The sequence below is a fragment of the Aspergillus pseudoviridinutans genome (assembly GCF_018340605.1).
Source record: "Aspergillus pseudoviridinutans IFM 55266 DNA, scaffold_2, whole genome shotgun sequence".
Classification (NCBI taxonomy): Eukaryota; Fungi; Ascomycota; class Eurotiomycetes; order Eurotiales; family Aspergillaceae; genus Aspergillus; species Aspergillus pseudoviridinutans.
The window spans coordinates 106,672-124,491 of NW_025091282.1; the positions used below are offsets into that span (position 1 = coordinate 106,672).

At 51.3% G+C, this 17,820-nt stretch overlaps 8 protein-coding genes across 8 annotated transcripts; 3 read left to right on the top strand and 5 right to left on the bottom strand.

Annotated features, from left to right (window-relative positions):
- Positions 1–92: 92 nt before the first annotated feature.
- On the bottom strand, positions 93–1,212 carry Asppvi_002087 (lignocellulolytic auxiliary activity family 14 protein; the record flags this gene model as incomplete). Its single annotated transcript, XM_043298080.1, has 6 exons — positions 93–118; positions 180–254; positions 308–444; positions 492–520; positions 570–657; positions 710–1,212. 6 exons carry the CDS (start codon positions 1,210–1,212, stop codon positions 93–95), a joined length of 858 nt encoding a protein of 285 aa, XP_043154015.1.
- Positions 1,213–1,844: 632 nt separating this feature from the next.
- Positions 1,845–4,005, bottom strand: Asppvi_002088 (fungal specific transcription factor domain-containing protein; the record flags this gene model as incomplete). The annotated part of the gene is made up of 5 exons (XM_043298081.1): positions 1,845–2,450; positions 2,577–3,031; positions 3,088–3,406; positions 3,462–3,496; positions 3,549–4,005. The coding sequence occupies 5 exons, from the start codon at positions 4,003–4,005 to the stop codon at positions 1,845–1,847; spliced, it is 1,872 nt and encodes a 623-aa protein (XP_043154016.1).
- A 474-nt stretch (positions 4,006–4,479) lies between these two features.
- On the top strand, positions 4,480–5,530 carry Asppvi_002089 (uncharacterized protein; the record flags this gene model as incomplete). Its single annotated transcript, XM_043298082.1, has 3 exons — positions 4,480–4,696; positions 4,763–5,029; positions 5,055–5,530. The coding sequence occupies 3 exons, from the start codon at positions 4,480–4,482 to the stop codon at positions 5,528–5,530; spliced, it is 960 nt and encodes a 319-aa protein (XP_043154017.1).
- A 1,905-nt stretch (positions 5,531–7,435) lies between these two features.
- Asppvi_002090 (uncharacterized protein) lies at positions 7,436–7,951 on the top strand (the record flags this gene model as incomplete). The annotated part of the gene is made up of 1 exon (XM_043298083.1): positions 7,436–7,951. One exon carries the CDS (start codon positions 7,436–7,438, stop codon positions 7,949–7,951), a length of 516 nt encoding a protein of 171 aa, XP_043154018.1.
- A 108-nt stretch (positions 7,952–8,059) lies between these two features.
- Asppvi_002091 (uncharacterized protein) lies at positions 8,060–9,691 on the bottom strand (the record flags this gene model as incomplete). Its single annotated transcript, XM_043298084.1, has 2 exons — positions 8,060–8,420; positions 8,469–9,691. 2 exons carry the CDS (start codon positions 9,689–9,691, stop codon positions 8,060–8,062), a joined length of 1,584 nt encoding a protein of 527 aa, XP_043154019.1.
- Positions 9,692–10,130: 439 nt separating this feature from the next.
- On the bottom strand, positions 10,131–11,545 carry Asppvi_002092 (phosphoesterase superfamily protein; the record flags this gene model as incomplete). The annotated part of the gene is made up of 2 exons (XM_043298085.1): positions 10,131–10,931; positions 10,985–11,545. 2 exons carry the CDS (start codon positions 11,543–11,545, stop codon positions 10,131–10,133), a joined length of 1,362 nt encoding a protein of 453 aa, XP_043154020.1.
- Positions 11,546–12,536: 991 nt separating this feature from the next.
- Asppvi_002093 (LLM class flavin-dependent oxidoreductase) lies at positions 12,537–14,293 on the bottom strand (the record flags this gene model as incomplete). The annotated part of the gene is made up of 7 exons (XM_043298086.1): positions 12,537–12,764; positions 12,817–12,994; positions 13,044–13,600; positions 13,644–13,703; positions 13,758–13,770; positions 13,820–14,171; positions 14,218–14,293. The coding sequence occupies 7 exons, from the start codon at positions 14,291–14,293 to the stop codon at positions 12,537–12,539; spliced, it is 1,464 nt and encodes a 487-aa protein (XP_043154021.1).
- An 826-nt stretch (positions 14,294–15,119) lies between these two features.
- Positions 15,120–17,654, top strand: Asppvi_002094 (sodium:solute symporter family protein; the record flags this gene model as incomplete). Its single annotated transcript, XM_043298087.1, has 12 exons — positions 15,120–15,225; positions 15,271–15,334; positions 15,382–15,439; positions 15,495–15,681; positions 15,728–15,827; positions 15,871–15,954; positions 16,006–16,192; positions 16,241–16,291; positions 16,335–16,505; positions 16,551–16,869; positions 16,916–17,397; positions 17,445–17,654. 12 exons carry the CDS (start codon positions 15,120–15,122, stop codon positions 17,652–17,654), a joined length of 2,019 nt encoding a protein of 672 aa, XP_043154022.1.
- Positions 17,655–17,820: the final 166 nt, after the last annotated feature.

Here is a 17,820-nt window from a genome sequence, read left to right on the forward strand (position 1 = left end):
GCATGCGTATAGTACATTTTCCCCTCTGTGTCCTCTCGAATCTGCATCCCATCTGCTCCGTTACTTGCATTCTGCCCGAACCCAGGCCTTATTCAAACGAAAATATCATTTTGGGCACCTTGCGGGTCATTTAGTATTAGCAAAGTTCTCATGTAACATGGTAGTAGAGGAAGACATACCATTTTTCCAACCCCACGCAGTGTTATACATCGGTGTCTTGCCGTTGGGGACTTTAACATTGTTCCCAGTTTGTTCTACGGCTTCAAGTTACTTCTGCGCATAGCGTCCGAGAGAAGGGCTGACTCACGGTTGAAGGCAATCATTTGCTTAGCACCCTTGACGCACTTGGTGGCATCATCCGCACAATAAACAGGGACTTGAGCGGGGGCGACCTTCTTAGAGGAGGTGGATCCAGTAACGTTGCATTTATACCCAGCCATGTACCTGGTTCTCGTCAGTTAAAGGACTGGACCTGGATTATGGATACTTACATGTTGGGCTGTCCACAACCGTTCGGGACCTATTTGGTGTCAGTTATGTAAAGCCTGGCGGAATCTTCATACACATACCCAGAGCCAAGCACAGGTGCATCCACCAGGAGGACAAGCAGGAAGATCCTTGGGCACTTCATAGGTAGCAATCCGCTTCCACGGGGTGCTGTACACGGATTAGCAACCCCAGCAGCTGTAGTGTATAGACCCTAACTTACTGCTCCAAAACCGTAAACACGGCCAAGTTCTCCATGGTTACTGCAGAGAGTTCAGACTGATAGCTGATGGCAAACGCAGTGCCAGCAGCCATAGATTGGTTGTTGGTATGCAGGGCACCATCTTCTTGGATACAGTCGGGCGGGTTTCCAGGACCGGCCCAGTTTTCGGGGTGTTGTTTCCCGTCCGGCCATTCGGAGGTATACTTTCCACCGTATGAAAGCGTAGTCTGCGCGCGGTTGTGTGCAAGTTCCACAGTGAACTTTCCGCCAGCTGGGAGTTCGAGGATGTCGCCAGCTGCCGGAGGTGCTGCATCACAACCGCGTTCGTGTTGGAACCACCAGTCCTCCTTCTTGAGATTGTACAGGGGATTCACGGCTGTGTTTGTGTTTGCGTTGTCTGTCGAAGGGTCGGGGCCTCCCAGGCAGTACATGCCTTTGACCCAAGCAACTGTGTGTGCTTGAGCAATAGCACTCAATGCTAGGAATGCCACGGGGCGCAACATGGTGAATGAGCAGAAATCTTGGGAGAAAAGCAGGAGTGAAGAGCGTGGTTATTGTTGGAAGGAAGTGATCTCAAGTAGGGAAGTACTGGTATTTTTATAGTGAAAATGAAGCTACGACCATGATTGCCTCACGATAGCTCTGAACGTGACCGTGCCATGTTATCCGGGGTACACTTGCCGTGTCCCTGACTCGTTATTAATCGTGTTGTTTCAGATTCTCTACCGAAGCGGCAATTGCGTTACATCGGCCCGATATACATGAAACGCCGGTATAGGAGCTTGGTCTCTCCGGCTTCCAGATTGGGTTATTGGTCTTCCGGCATTTGAACTGTCAAATTATTCATTACAAGGGACGATCGCAGGGTGCAGTAAGACCTAGGTGCCTGAAGAGTAGTATTACCGACCGGGGTGGATTGTCGCCGCCCTTGAATCTCGGCCCCTTTACCCTTTGTTTCATGACACACCCTTAATAATCTCCCAATAGATTCTACTTGCGATTATTCTATCAAAACCTTGGCGCTGATGGCATCTGCACTCGAATAATTACACCTCCAATTGCTACTCAGCTTGTAGCCACCGCTCACGAGGTCGTCATCGTCGGAGAACCTCGAGTTTTCGGGTTGGGCTGAACTCTAAATGCCCCTATCTACCTGCAGCCAGTTGTCTATCATGGGAATCAAGGGCAGTGTGGGAAACGCGGCAGGGTCGACGTCGGTCATCATCAAAGGCAGGTCATCAAAGAAAGAGGTGCAACTAGAAAACGCCATCTCACCCGCGCCCGCTTGAGGCGACGCCGTTGTTTCGGTTGTAGAATGTGTGTTGGGCTCCTCAGGTTGTCCGAGTACTACCCTCAGAGCCATGACTACTTTGCTTGCTTCGCTTGACAAGTGGTTGGTGCGGCTCCAGATGGCTAGGCTCTTTTCAAGCAGGCTTCGCACTTCCGACAGATCTTGGGCCGACAGCCTGTCTTGACGATGCTGTACGAGAAAGCACAAGATACTTGCGGCTAAAAAGTACCCATTGTTTATGAAGCACGAGTCGACCATACCAGTAGGGCGGGACGCGTCCAGGACGTCAGACTCCTCCGCCATGCGGTGCTGCAGCCGCAGGATCTCCAAGGCCGCCTCTATCACAATACCCCAGCACTGATTGCTGGCTTGCGTATCCTTCGAGGTACTGAGAAACTTCCAATTGACGAGGATCCGGGCTCTTTGGTAATGCATGTAAAAGTTTATCCGCTGTTGAGGAAGGGCATGTTAGCAATTCCGTCTACTCTCCACTGCTAGGGCTGTGTATATAGCTGAGGGTTCAGTAGTGTAGATGATTTGATCTAGGTGTGGGCCCGAGGTAAGCCACGCACTGACCTGGAATATGACGCTTGGAGGGTCTAACAGAGATTCGGACATGCGTCTGAACTTGCAAGGACCGGGAATGGTCGCATACGTCAAGTCTAGTTTTGCATTCGCCGCGACCAGGTTCTCATATGAGATCGGCTGAGGACTGCAGACCAGGTCTGATACATCACCGATGCTGGTGGCGACGTGAAGCTTGGCGAGGATGACGGTACTGGAGGTCAGTTCGTCGATCGGCCTCTCGGGCGGCAGGTCAGTCGAGCTGCCATCAAAGTCGCGGTCCTGAAGGTTTCGAGGCGGCATGGTGTCGCTGAGCGAGTGCTTGATGCTGCTCGGAAGGCCCATCTGCGTGGAGAAGCCGATGTCGAGCGAGTAGATCATGGCCCACATCCGGCGCCTCATCTCGCCCTGGTAGGGGGATAGGGACTTGAAGTGCTGCGGGTCTCGATGGTAGCCCATGCGGATCGCTGTCCAAGCTTAAGCAGCTTCCTCAGTGATGGCACAGACGAGCATGCAGACGTACCTATTTGGACAATGTTGCCCATTAAGAGCCAAATTCCAACATTAGAGTCCCTGTTCAGGTAGCTCTCAATCAAGAGGTAGTGGACCAGGGTTTCCATAATGTCAGGACCGCCCTTGGCGAACTGGGCTCGGACGAGGCACTGGACGACCTTTTCTCGGTAGCCCAGTATCTTATACAAGGCTGTAGCTGACCAGACGGACGATGCGTTGTCCTGGGCCGTCGAGAGGCTCTGGACTTGGCTGGTGAGGCAGTAGATGCTGTACAAGAGGCCGAGCCAGGAGACAGATGTAGCACTGGGATTTTCCCAGAATGCGTTATACTTGACCGACGAGTTGGTAATTAGATTTCTACCAGTGGTACGTGTGAAAACTTACTCTCTTCAAGAACTCGGTCGGGTGTAGCACAGATACTTAGATCGAGCGTCAGCAGCCATGTGTATCTCACGTCCTTTGCATACCTACATCGGTATTCCTGAGCACGAAAGTAGAGCGCAACCAAGGCGTCGGATTCTCTCCTCGGCGGCATCGCATCGAGGAGTTCTTGGTCCGTGGCGTGTTTGCACCCCTCGAAGAGGAGGACATTCTGCTCGAGCGGTGATGAACCATCGTCGAATGCTGTCTCCGATGGGATGGCGCCTTCCTTTGCCGCTGTCACGTCGCTCAGAACGGACGTCCAGTGAGTCGAATCTTTAAAGCCAGTTCCAGACTTCGTTAATTTCAAATCAGCACGCTCTGGTGATGGAACAGAAGCCGAGCTGCTCGGCGTTGCCAACCCGCCTAGCCCGCTGACAGATGCGCTGCTATCTTTAAGGTGTAGTTGTCCGCACGGAGAGGACGGCTCTCGCAAGTCAGCGTAAGTACATGTCTGCTCGAGGTGGTGTTTCTGATCGACATCGTATGATGTTGTAAGCTGCACCATCCTTTATCATTCCATAGACGTGCGACTTACAATGCAATAAGAACAAGGCTTTTGACGGTCACACTTTCGCCTACTCACTGTCAGGTCTATCTATTGTGGAGGTCGGGAAACGCACTTTCGCCGCCGGCATGAATTGCAAGAAAGCTGCCGCTTGTCGCGTCGGCGGCCTGGATGAGGGCGGAGGACTGTAGATCCGTCAGGGGGACCCATCGTGCGGAAAGATGGAAAGGAGAATAAGAGAGAGAAAGAGAGGGAGATCCTTGTTCAGTATTATGTCTTCCCTCCGACGGGGACCATTATTAATGTTGTCCGCTGCAAAGCACCAATCATACATTGCTTGACCCTCCGCAAGTCCGCCATTATATCCGCCGCCTTCAAGATCTACATGTATAAGAATCGGTTTCCAGAGTTGTAATGATTTAGTGCTTCTGGTACGTGATTAGTTGATTGATCGTTTTGTAGTTGAGTCTAACCATGGCTAGCACGAAAACCACGGAGAATACCACTTCTATGCACGACCTAATGACTGACCCTGAAGACGCCAGACAGTCAATTCCCGGTGACAAGCCAGACGATGCCAGTCATACCACAAAATTGGTAGACGATAGCCCCCCGGATGGTGGCGTTGCTGCTTGGTTGGTTGTCCTGGGAGCGTGGTGTTGCTCCTTCTCCAGCCCGGGCTGGATCAACAGTACGTATTTCCCTCTTCTCAATGTTTTCCTAGCAACGACGGACTAACAGCAATGCTCATTCACAGGCGTAGGCAGCTTCCAGCAGTATTACGAGGCGGGGCCTCTGAAATCCTACTCCAGTAGCACGATTGCCTGGATTCCGTCGCTCCAGCTGTTCTTCCTGTTCGCCTTGGGGCCTGTCGTCGGCATAATATTCGACAACTACGGACCGAGGCCGCTCATCATTGGCGGGACGCTCCTTCATGTCTTTGGGCTGATGATGGCGTCGTTGGCGAAGACATACTATCAGTTCATCCTGTCACAGGGGGTGTGCAGTGCCATCGGTGTTGCATGTTTATACACGCCTGGCAAGTTTAGCCCCTTTCCTTGATGAGTCTTCCATGCTGACTGCCAAGGAAGCGCTTGCCTGCCTCTCAACCTGGTTTTCCAAGAAGCGCGGAGCAGCGATGGGCATCATGGTGACAGGCTCATCAGTCGGCGGCGTCATCTTCCCCATCATGATCAGTCGCATGATCCAGAGCACCGGGTATCCCTGGGCCATGAGGACGGCGGCCTTTCTCATCCTCGGTCTGCAGATAGTTGCAATCCTCACTGTCCGCCCGAGAACCAAGCCTGTGCCCAAGAAGATGCCCGCCGGCCGTTTCGCTGCACCCTTCGCGGAGCTCCCGTTTGTCCTGCTGCTGCTGGGCATGTTCGTTCTGACCTTTGGCATATTCATCCCCATCGACTATCTGGCTGTGCAGGGGTTTCAGGAGGCGCACATGTCGGAGGAGATGGCTCAATACTTKGTGTCCATCTTCAATGCCGCAAGGTTGACTCTCCACCCCCGGTAGAATGTCGCGGGAAGCTGACGGTCATCCAAGTCTCTTCGGCCGTCTGGTCGCCGGTTATGGCGCCGATCGAATCGGAAGATGGAATATGTTCATTATCGCCTGTGCTGTTTCCGGAATCTCCGAGTTCGCCGTCTGGATCCCTGCCAAGCACCCGTCCATCGCAATCGGCTTCGCCATCATGTTCGGCTTCGCGTCCGGAGCCTTTGTCGGGCTTTCTGGAGCGCTTCCCATCTCGGTGKYSSCSSYRYCRKWRAWRRRCTATCGGCTGGGCGTAGTCTTCCTCGCCATCTCGATCCCCGCCCTCACCATGGCGCCCATCGGTGGAGCCATTCTTCAGAATTCGGCCAACGGCTGGCTGGACGTGAAGATTTTTGGCGGGGTCATGTGCCTCGCGGGGTCCGCGATTGTTCTGCTATCGAGGTGGCTCTATACCGACAAGAAACTTCTCAAGGCTTTCTGAGTGTAGAGGTAGCATATCCATCAAGTTGACAGGACTGCTCTGGCGGATACAGTTCGGTCAGAGATAAAGGTACTTTGTTCTTAGAATTACCACCTCCTAGGGTGCTAGATCTCGCTAGTCTTGACCACATTGTATACCACTTTTATAATCTATTATAGTAAATGTCACATACTATCATCTTTGCTTGCTATAGGAGATTACCCCCGTAATCATGACCACTATGCCAGAACACAAAGCTAAAGCAATAATCTTCACGAGGGGAGTATACGTAGAGCCTAAAAATGAGGGTTGACTGTTGTTGCGGATCCATGTCAATTAAACTGACAGCCATGCTAGGAAGCTGGCTGCTGGTTACCTTGATGTATGTTTGCATGCCGCTGATATGATAAGATCAGTTCTGTCTGACATAGTCTCCCAATATTTCCTTGTAAGTTCGCCGAATGTCGTGCAATTATGTGCGATATAGACGATGCCATTTGGACTTCAAAGAACAACAGCGCCTGAAACACAGGTACTGTCATTCTCGACTTCTGGGATGTCTTAGACACTCTGCAGTGCTGATGCTACTATGAGAGAGCACATTTCTCCCTACTGAGTACGGTATATATATCTCATCCTTGTCGCTCTGAATCAAGAAGGGCGAATTCTGGGATTTGGCTTTGATGAGGAGGAGGGTGCGTGGGATATCCACCACGATTACGATGCCATTCTCGAAGGCTTGTTGAAGATTCGTGCCAAGATTGACCCGGTGTGCTTTGTGCCACATGGTATCTCAACTGTTTGCGTCAAGGAGGAAACTTATTAAATGATGTCGCCGTGAAAGGCTTTGGTCCTGTTTACTGCTCCATTATCGTTATTATTATTCTGATTGTGGTGATGATTTCGACTCAGTGACGTGGAATGGCAACAGTTCTGTGGTCAGGTGTTGATCTTGAAATGTATGTTGGTTCTTGCACTCGCGAAGGTTATATATTTCTAGTGTTCATCCCAAGCTGTAGATTATGTCGACTCAGTATTAAAAGACAAGTTCTTGAAACCAGTGGCATAATATAACTCAACAAGGCCTATTGACTCCGAGAACATTCTCTTGTTTAGAAATATATGATTATCTTATGTTGTGTCGCGCTTCTCTTTGTCTTCCTTTGCTACATGCCCTACTCGGAACAATGCAATATAGTCACGAAAGAAACCCACTAGCAAGAATTGAACAATCCTCTTTACACTATTTCCATTGTCTCAGACATTTCAGTGTCTTTGATACTGTGTCTCAAGCGTAGAACTGCTCATGAAGGTATATAAATGCACCACCCTGTTTGCTCCTGGGCTTCTCTATCCAACATCCAACTATTCCATCTTCTACAACCGCCAGACGAATACTGTTGCTCCACGACAAGTTCAATAATGACCATGGTAAGTTCATTTGGCAATACCGCAAGTTCGGAGACATGCTAACAATTCTAGGACCGGTACACGGTAAGGGCATGGGAGCAGATCTGTGCCCACAGTCAAGCCATGACCACGTTCGAGAGGTATGGAATCTGATCCTCAAACCCATCTTCCCTCTTGTATCGACTGATGGTAAGCACTTCACAGTAAAAAACGAGGACGACCGAGATAGGTTTCCCCAGATTGCCGTTACTAATCTGAGTGGTCGATCTGGGACCCTACCACTCTTCAAGGTTTACTGCATCGGATCTGCTGAGCCCGACACGGATATGTGGAAGGCCTTGGAAGACGCGGTGCAGCTCGATTTACTCGAGGCTTCGGGCCTCTTTGAGGGAAAACCCCGGGCAAGTCTTTTTGCAGCCGTTGCAATTGGACCGCTAGTACGTTTTTACAGACTGGATGAGGAGGATTATTTCTGCTATGTCGAGTACCGCGATAGAGATGCGTATAGCGTTCACCAGGATTTCGAAGTCATCGTTGAACAACTGCTCCAGATTCGAGGGGCTATGGCGTGAGCACTGATGTTCGTTTGTTATTCCGGTTGGGCTTGTCTTATTATTATTGTTATTCAATTGGTATACGCGATGCGAGCAGAAACGTCCAATATTCATGGCCTAAACTAACTAAATAGTCTCTTGGTGTATTGTCGACGTGATGCCCTTCGGATCCTCTGCTGTATCAACTGATTTAGGTTCCGTTTCGACATCTTCCACTGGGCTGGTCGGCCCGTCAAAAACAACGGCTACTTGTTCCAGCGTGTAGCCCTTGGTTTCCGGGTACAGAAAATACGCGGTGACACCAAACAGCAGCAGGACCGTGACAAAGACCAAGTAATACTTCCAAGCAATGGCGTCCAGGGCGATAGGGTTGACGAAAATATTGAAGAACGAGGCACAGACAGTGGACATCCACGTCACCGCCAGACCCCGGGATCGAAGACGAAAAGGCCAAATTTCGCACGGATACGCCGTGATCAATGGAGTTCTAGGATTGAATGAGCAGGTGGGACGAAACGACCAGAGGGGAACTCACAGAGCAATGCCATAACCAGCAAAAAAGATGAAGAGGAATGGTATGACAGCAACCCCTGTGGCTGCATGACGAGTCACCGTGAAAGAACCCGACAGTGCCGTGACGAGACCATAACTGACAAGCATGATTATGGCCGATGAAAGGAACAATGGGCGTCGCCCGAATCGGTCAATTAGCAGCGAACCTACAATGGCAAACAGAAGATTCCACATCTGCAGGCAGGCTAATATGAGCGTCTGGTCCCTGACGCTGGTTACCCCAACTGTATCTAGGATAAGAGCGAGATAGTATGAGATGACACCATTGCCCACCCATTGAGCAAAGAAACCCAAACTGACGGAGATCATCAGTCGATGACGATTTCCTGGAGTACTGAACATCTCCACGTAATTGGCGCCCTTGTGAGCGTCTTGCTCGGCTCGAATTGTCGCGCGGATCTCCTGGAATTCGGCATCGACCAAGGACGAGCGACGGCCGGCTGCATGGTACCGCATCAAGATGGCGTACGCCTCGTCCTCGCGTCCCTGCGAGATGAGCCATCGAGGACTCTCTGGAGCAAGAAGGAGGCCCGGAAAGGCAACGGCCGGGAGAAGAGCCTGCAGAAGCGATGGAAGGCGCCATGACCACGAGGAGGAATAGCCTCGGACCGCAAATATAACCCATCCAGAGACACTACCCCCCACATACCATCCGGTCATAAACAGCGAGTTCACGATGCCCCGGTGACTGGGATGCGCTATTTCGTTGATCAGAAGCGGAGCCGCGTTTCCGAAGAAAGCGGCTGCCACGCCGACGGATAGACGGGCTAGCAAGAAGGCCGTCGGGTTGGGAGAGGCAGTCTGCAGTACCGAGCCGAGAATCAAAAAGATATAACCCCCGTAGATTCCGGGCTTGCGTCCGAACCGGTTCGAGACCCAGGCGGCAATAGGGGATGCTACGCCCGTGCCCAGCAGGACGATTGAATTGATCCATCCGAGTTTGGCGCCGGTCGGATAGTCCATGAAGAGGTTCCACTGATCCAAGGCTTGCAGGCCATTCATGAGAGATCCATCGTACCCATTGGCCGAAGAAAAGAGAACCAGGGAGATAATGATGTAGTTCAGGTAAACTAGATGAGGCTGACAGTACCATGCCGGACATGCCGGACCAGCCGAAGGAGAAACAACGGCTATCTCGGCTTCCCCGGCTCTCTTACTGGGGAAGTTCGAGCCGGGACTTGCCATGGCCTGATTACCTGTGGAATGCGTGCTATATAACAGGATGAGTTGAGACGCTATGGACTCGAGTGTCGCGTTTTGGTTGGGGACATCTTGTTGGCAACCTGGGGATATAAAGCAGTAAAATTAATAGGAGTCACCATTTGACTCTCCCCTGAACAAAGTAGAAAGCTTCCTGTCTGGCAGAACCAATTGCAGTCGGGGAATTCAGCCACCGAAGGGCGTCCAGAACCGGACAATGTCTCAAAATGGTTACCTAAGCGGAGATTGAAGAATGTTTGTGGGGAAACAATTCCGGGGAAGCCTGACTAATCGCCGAAGTCGGAGAAAGGAATAGGAGCCTTGCATTTTCTTCGTATATATTTCTCGGAACAAATAGCGATGCTACTGTCTGTCATACAATTTGATCATACGTATCCAATGCCTAATCCAAGCGTACATATTTCTACTTCCGGAAAGCCACCGCAGAAGGGAGAGCAGTGGGAGTGTCGGTCCGAGCGGTGGAACCAATCAAGTGCTCAAACGACGCCGCGTACTCGACCCGAGGGGTGAAAGGCTCAAAGTCCCAGAGGTAGCCCAGTGTCCGCAGAATGGAGGCAGCCGAGTACGACACGGTCTGGCCCTGAGCATTGGTACCCTTCTGCTCGACCTGTGCTTTGGCAACCCAGGGGGAAATCAGCAGCGTCGGGATGCGACCGCCCAGACGGTCAAAGGGGAAGGTGTAGTCCACACCACTGGGGGTGCTGAGGGTAAAGGTCAGGTTGTCCGGACGGGGAGCGAGAGGAGCGGGGACGTGGTCGTGGAATCCACCGCTCTCGTCAAAGGTCAGGATGAAGAGAGTCTGCTCCCACTGAGGACCGGCGCGCAAAGCATCATAGACCTCCTTGATGAAAGCCTCTCCGTCGGAGACCAGGCCGGAGGGATGCATGGAGGTGGTGCCAGCCCCGCAGCAAGAAGGGTTGATATAAGCCAATTCAGGCAGAGTACCGGCCGTGGCGTCGGTATAGAAATTGGCCAGGGGCTGGATCTTGTCTTGGTTGTTGGTGGAATATGTCCAGTCGAAATAGCCCGCATCAGGTCCGGTGCCGCCGGCAGGGTCGACATAGTTGATCCACGAGTGACCGGTCTCGGTCAACTGCTGGAAGATGGACCGCTGGGGGAACTCATGGTTGTCAAACGCAGCGTCGTTCAGACCATGGCCGTAGGAGGTACCCGAAACCAGCGCAAGACGGTTGGGGTCGGTGTTCTACTGGAGTCAGATCAATCTTTCCAAGGTACTTAGGGGCATGGTCTACTGACGCCTGGAATATCCGAGTGCCAGTGGTTGAACGTCAGGTAGTTTTGTACCAGGGAGGTCAGTACCGGGACCTGCTGTTCGGTGTAGTAGTTCATGACCTGAGCTGCCAGAGAGGCCTTCTTCACCTTGGCGCCATACTTGCGCACTTGCTCATGAACGAAACCTTGATTTTGGGCAACCAACGTGCCGTTGGCGATCAATGTGTTGTCCGGGTTGAAAGTGCCATAGAACTCGATGTTGTTGCCGTAAATGGCGTGGTCCGGATCATTATAGATTGAGTCAAAATCTTTGGCTGCAGCACAGTAAACGCCTTGACTAGAATCATTGAGGTCATAGGGGTTGCAGTAGGGCCCCGTGTTGACGGGGTTCTCTAGGCCCTGGAGCGTCTGACCACCCAAGAGGTTGTCCAAGGAGCGATTCTCCATCACCAGGATGACCACATTCTTGATATTAGACTTGAGGTTCTGGATCGACTGCTGTGAGCGGGTCCTGGTTGGCTGTGCAGGAAAGGCCGAGGTCGCGGCCGCGAAGGCCAATAGACCAAGGAGAGCACTGGGATGCATTCTGCAGAGGAGTCGAGCAGAGAAGGCTGGTCAGAAGATGCCGCTTTTCATGAACATCCTGTCGAACGGTTAAGGAAGGCCATTTTATACCCAGACTTTCGTATTCCTCATCATCATCCTCCCTATCCTTCGTTGTCGTCGGTCTCCAATAAAATGGGCCTCCAGAGGCACGACGGTGCACGCGGCGTCGAGAGAATCCTAGCCCGCATGGAATTTTCGCTTGCCCGCAAGCGGGGAATTCTGCAAGGACTTGATCTACTTTCTGCCGTCGTCCTCGAATCAAGCAATGACTCTCGAACATGACCTGGACATGGTAGAAGATTGCTTCATATGGATCATGGATGGTTTCCTGCACAAGGCATGGTCAAGCAGCCAGTATCAACAACAAGATTCGTCAAGCAATAATCGATCACTAATTGATTCGACGTGGAATGCTTGCCAAGCCGCCTTCATTTATTGTGCCCCTCACTAGACCTCAATTAGCGGGCGAGGATTGTTTACGCGACAGGGTACGGAACGGGAAATAGATAAAAGGAAGCCTTCCCGTGCTGCTTCTCTTTACACTCATTGGAAGATGGCAATATCTCGCTGGGATGTCTCGGATTCCGATGCAACCTCACGAATTGACAATGATGATCAATACAACCGCTCATTGCGCCTACAGCAGAGTCTGTGGAACGATACACATAGAATCAACCGAGTCTCGAGGAGAAAATAGTTGCTATACTATGTTTACTATGCTTTAGAGCTCCAGGGAAAGAGAATTCAAGGAAGGAGACTATAGCTCATTGGGAGCATTCAGCGGGTCAACGCATGTGGTATGATGACATTCTTCCCGCTTGAATGTTCGTAAAGGCATCGAGCTGATGAAAAATTTATCTTCAGACTAACGTCACGGCGGAAATAATGCTCGGAAATGTGAGATTGAAAACAGGGAACTATGTACAGCCTCGGCCTAAACAGAATGTCACTCACTGCACGTCCCATTCTACTAGTTTTCGGGAATCTTATGATCTGCAGCATCTACCCCCGCGCGCCAGCGGTACCTGGCCGCAGGGTGATCCTCCGGGGGACCTGTCTGCCCTGGCTTGCCATACAGATTCTCCCGATAGGTTCCCCTTTCGACAGCATAATCCTCCCAGAACAGTCCGCGTCGGCGAAGTTCGGGGAGCAACAAGTTGATAATGTCCTTGAAAGATCCTGGTTTAATCGCGTAGGCCTTGACTATTGTCAATTTCAGTGCGATTGATCGTCTATGTAAGCAAACTCACCAGGTTGAAACCGTCGACATCGGCTTCCCTCACCCAGCGCTCCATCTCATCCGCTACTTGGGCCGGTGTTCCCACTGGCGTGGCACCCAGGCCTCCGACTGTGATATGTTGGCCAACCGTTGACTTGGTCCATTTCGCGACTTCAGGTGTTGATTTGGACCAGCCCTCGACTGCCGAGCTGCAGGGCTGGTTAGCACCATTTCCGGTTTGATAGGAGGGCAGCCCACCGAATTGCATTACTCTCGACATGCCGAAGCTCTTCGTCATCACCGTACGTGTCCAGGTTGATTCCCGTCCATCCGCCAAAGAGCGCCAGTGCGCCATCGATCGAGCCTAGGCTGCGATAGTACTGGAATTTCTCCCGTGCCTCTTCCTCTGTACGGCCTAAAACCGGGCACAAAAGTGCTAGGAACTTGATGCTCTTGGGATCGCGTCCGAAGTCTGCCTGCGCCATCGCACGTATCTCTGCGATATTCTTCGCAACCACTGCAGGACTGTGTCCGGCCACAAAGATCGCCTCCGCATGTTGTGCGGCAAACGTCTTTCCTGCCTTGGAGGTGCCAGCTTGAAGGATGACGGGCGTTCGCTGCGGACTCGGCTGGCACAGATGTGGACCGGGGACGTTGAAGTATTTGCCCTCGTGGTTGATTTGTCGGACCCGGCTGGGATCGGTGTAGATTCCGCGTTCACGATCGAGGACGACAGCATCATCGCGCCAGGACGACTCCCAGATTTTGTAGGTTACTCTCACGTATTCTTCCGCAACAGCATATCGGTCGTCGTGCTGATCTTGTTAGACCAAGCTGGCGGGTCGAGATTGGACATACCTGGGGTTGCTGGGCATGGCCTAAGTTCCGAGCTGCTGAGTCCAGATATCCTGTGACAACCTACGGTTTTTCATTAGCTGGATGATTATTATTATACGGTGGCAGAATGCTTACATTCCATCCCAATCTAGGCAACTCACGTTAGCAGCTTTCGCGTCAGATTCGAGCTCACATACCGTCCCTTGGACAAATGATCAACCGTCGATAGCCGGCGAGCCAAATGATATGGCTGCTCGTATGTCGTCGTCACTGTCACGCCAAATCCGATATTTCTCGTCGCAGCTGCCATTGCCGACACCACGGCCAACGGTTCATTTACAGGCCATTGCGCTCCAGAAACAATCGCTGGAGCGAGGTTTCGAGGTCCTTTGTACACGTCGTAACCGCCTAGGACGTCCGCGATGAAAATACCATGAAACTTGGCTGATTCCAACAGCTGTGCAAGCTCGATCCAGTGGTCTACGTCGTTAAATCTGTGCGATTCGTCTTCTGGGTGGCGCCATAGCCCTGGAGACTGGTGACCGCTGCCTGCGATTCGTCAGAAAAAGTCGTGCAGTGAGAGTTGGATACATACACATCTCAACGAACGCGTTGAGGATGAGCGACTTTCGTGGTCCGTCAGTGGCGGAGGTATCGCTGGCTACCGTCATGATTGATAGACACCCAAATGACTGGTAAAGGGTAGGAAGCAAGAGCTGGAAGGTCGGCAGTGCCGTTCTCTCCTTTTCAATGGATATTCCTCGATGAAGACGCTGAGAACCGAGCTGAATAAGTCAGCCTGGCTGCAATGTCCGTAGATAATTCAATTGGAAGCGCAATTATTTATGTATGGAGTAGACCCCCCCGTATCATACCAACCATGTTTTGTTGATGGCCCATTTTTGGATTCTCTATAGCATCAATGTGGGCCGCGATGGCGTGCTGTAGTGGGATGAGGGGAACAACCACGAACAACCGGGTTAAGATCCCAGGAGAAAACACATTAGACTTTATCAGATCATTTTAAGATTTTGGTTGTTGACAACTCGTTGCCTTTAGTGATTTGCCGGTGTTATAATTGGGCGAGGATCTCCTTTCGTCAACCACAATCCTCATCGCGCAATTCCCACATGCCATACCATATGCCTCCTATATAGTATATCCTCTTATTGGCCAAATTGACTTAATTCTAAAGTTGTCAAGCTTCTGGACCTTGTGAACCGCCGACCAGATCGCTGGGTTCTTGGGCAGGATTCACGACTCTATTCAGGACCCGCGGAGAAGCGCTGATCAAGGATGGTTAACTGGTAATCTAGCACACCATAATCTCTATTCATCATCTCATTATAAGTGAAAGGTTCTTGCCATGTTAGTGKACGTAGAACGGCAGGCTTATCTCTCTAAATTCAGAAGTAGAAATATATAATGAACAAGTCGCATTCATTCACGCACCATAGGAATAGCGCTTTTCGTACATCAGTTATATTCGTACCAGTCATGGCAAGCCATCGAGCTCGAGATGGCCAGGTGGTGGGTCAACCTCCTCTGCCCCAGGTCGTGGGTTACGTGATAGTCGTGGTTTTGGGATTGATCATTGCTTTTGGTATGTCGATGTCCCTACCCCTGAGATGATAGCTAACAGACCTAGTGATGATGCTCATCACCAAGGTCCTCAAGAGAACCGCAGGTGAAGATAACAAGAAGACAGAAATGTATTCTCCTCCGATACTGCGGAATACTAGATACTAACTCATTGCAGGTTTATGACGGCAAATCGAACCGTTCGCACTGGATTGACCGCGTCTGCGGTTATATCGGTAGGATATGCTCTCCCAGTGTTGCACAGCATACCAATAATAACTCTCTGTATAGTCATGGCTTTGGTCAACGGCTATGTTGGGCTCTGCGTTCGTGGGCTATGATTATGGCGTATCGGGTCCCTTTTGGTTCGCTGCTGGCTGTAGTCCGATGATCGTCTTCTTCGCCCTGCTGGGAATCTCCTGCAAAAGGAAGATTCCTGAAGCCCATACATCTCTAGAAGTTGTTCGGATACGATATGGTAAGACTCTCCGTGGAGAATCAATAACGAAAAGCTGATAAAACAGGGCGAATCGCTCATGTTGTCTTCATGACACTTTGTTTGATCAACAACATCTTCGCTTGTGCCAATATGCTATTAGGTGCAGCGGCGGTCATTGCAGCCCTGTAAGTCACCCAACTGGTGACGAGTGTGGTCTGACTTGAGTAGAACTGGAGTCCATATTGTGGCAGCGACGTTTCTCTTGCCTGTTGGCGTGACGGTCTATACCTTTGTTGGTGGCATTAAAGCAACGTAAGCAGCTGACTTAAGCATACAAGAATGGCATCTGATATGGAGATGCAGGTTCTTGACCGACTATTTTCACACTGCCGTTATCCTCATCATCGCGTGTTATTTTTCAATCAAAGCGTTTACGGTCGACGAAGTTGGCTCCATCGGCAACCTGTACGAGCTCGTCAAGTCGGCTTCTCAGCGGCATCCAGTTGATGGAAATCATGCTGCCACTTACCTGACGATGACCTCTAAAGGCGTACGTCATCTCATAAACGTGATCAACAGTAGCTTCTGACGATATTAGGGCATCCTGTTCGGCATTCTGCACATCTGCTCGAATTTCGGCTTGGTCATTGTAAGTGCTGCGACCAATGAGATGCTCCTTGCTAACTCATTAGATGGACACGAGCTTCTTCATCAAAGCATTCTCGGCGGCTCCTTCGGCAGTGGTGCCCGGATATACCATCGGAGGCATTGCATACTTCGCCATTCCATGGGCTCTAGGGACCATCATGAGTTCTGTCGCACTTGGTCTAGAGAATCAGCCCATCTTCCCAACATACCCACGCGTACGTAGCCTCCAGCATAACAAGAACAGAACTGACCAGTACCAGCGCATGACATCGGCCGAGGTCAGCAACGGACTCGTCCTGCCTTATGCGGCGATGGCGGTTGCAGGGAAAGGAGGCGCGGCGGCCATCCTTCTCATCACCTTCATGGCTGTAACGTCGACGCTGTCGGCGCAAGTCATTGCCGTCAGCTCGATCCTGAGCTTTGATGTCTATCGCGAGTATTTCAACCGAAAGGCCTCCGATCGCGACATCATCCGTGCCAGTCACTTTGGAGTCATCTTCTTCGCGGCCTTTTCCGCCGGCTTCAGTACCATGCTGCACTACGTCGGCATAGATCTGGGATGGACTCTGTATATGCTCGGTAAGTATTTTCTTTCCGACTCCTAGGTCCGTAACTAACCGCAAAGGCGTGGTCACCTGTCCTGGCATCTTTCCAATGGCGTTTACCATCCTGTGGCGCCAGCAGAACAAAGTAGCGGCAATCCTTGCCCCGGTGCTTGGTCTGGCAACCGGTCTGGGGGTCTGGCTGGGGACGGCCAAGCACTTTTATGGAGCCGTTACAGTATCCACAACGGGCCAGATCCTGCCCTGCGTCTACGGCACAGTTGCCTCTGCCTTTTCACCCATCATTTACTCGGTCATCCTCACCCTCCTGCGACCACAGAATTACGATTGGGCGGAGTTCAAGAAGGAGAAACTGGCTCTGGAGGAACTCGAAGGTGACCTCACAACAGTGCACAGCCACAGGCAAAATGCTCCATCATTCAGCGCGAAAGAATTGAAACGATGGGGCCGCATCGCCGCGTTCTGGTCGATAGCCACGTTCTTGGGCCATTGGGTTCTGTGGCCACTTCCCATGTACGGGGCCAAATATGTCTTTGGTAAAACGGTGAGTATCCGGTCAAACCCGTCAAAACGAGAGGCTGATCGTCTTAGTTCTTCGTGGCCTGGGTAGTGGTTGCTATCATCTGGCTTTGGGGCACAATGTTAGTCGCGATTGTGTACCCTATTGTCGATGGAGGCGTTCAGCAGATGGTCCAAGTATACCAAGGATTCACCAGGGAGAAAACAGCTACTAGCACGCCGGTCGAGAGCTCAACGCCTTCGTCTCAATCAGTTTTGGAGAAGGAGCAGGTAAAAGCCTGAGTGCGTCGATACTTATACTTGATAAACTGGATGAGGTACCTTAGGTATAAGATGCGATGATCCAAGTGGGAATGGAGGCACAACGAGCAGCGAATTGATCCAGCTACCTATGATATAAGTTTTCACTAATCGTAACATTGAGTCACTAGTTGTTAGCTAGTTAATG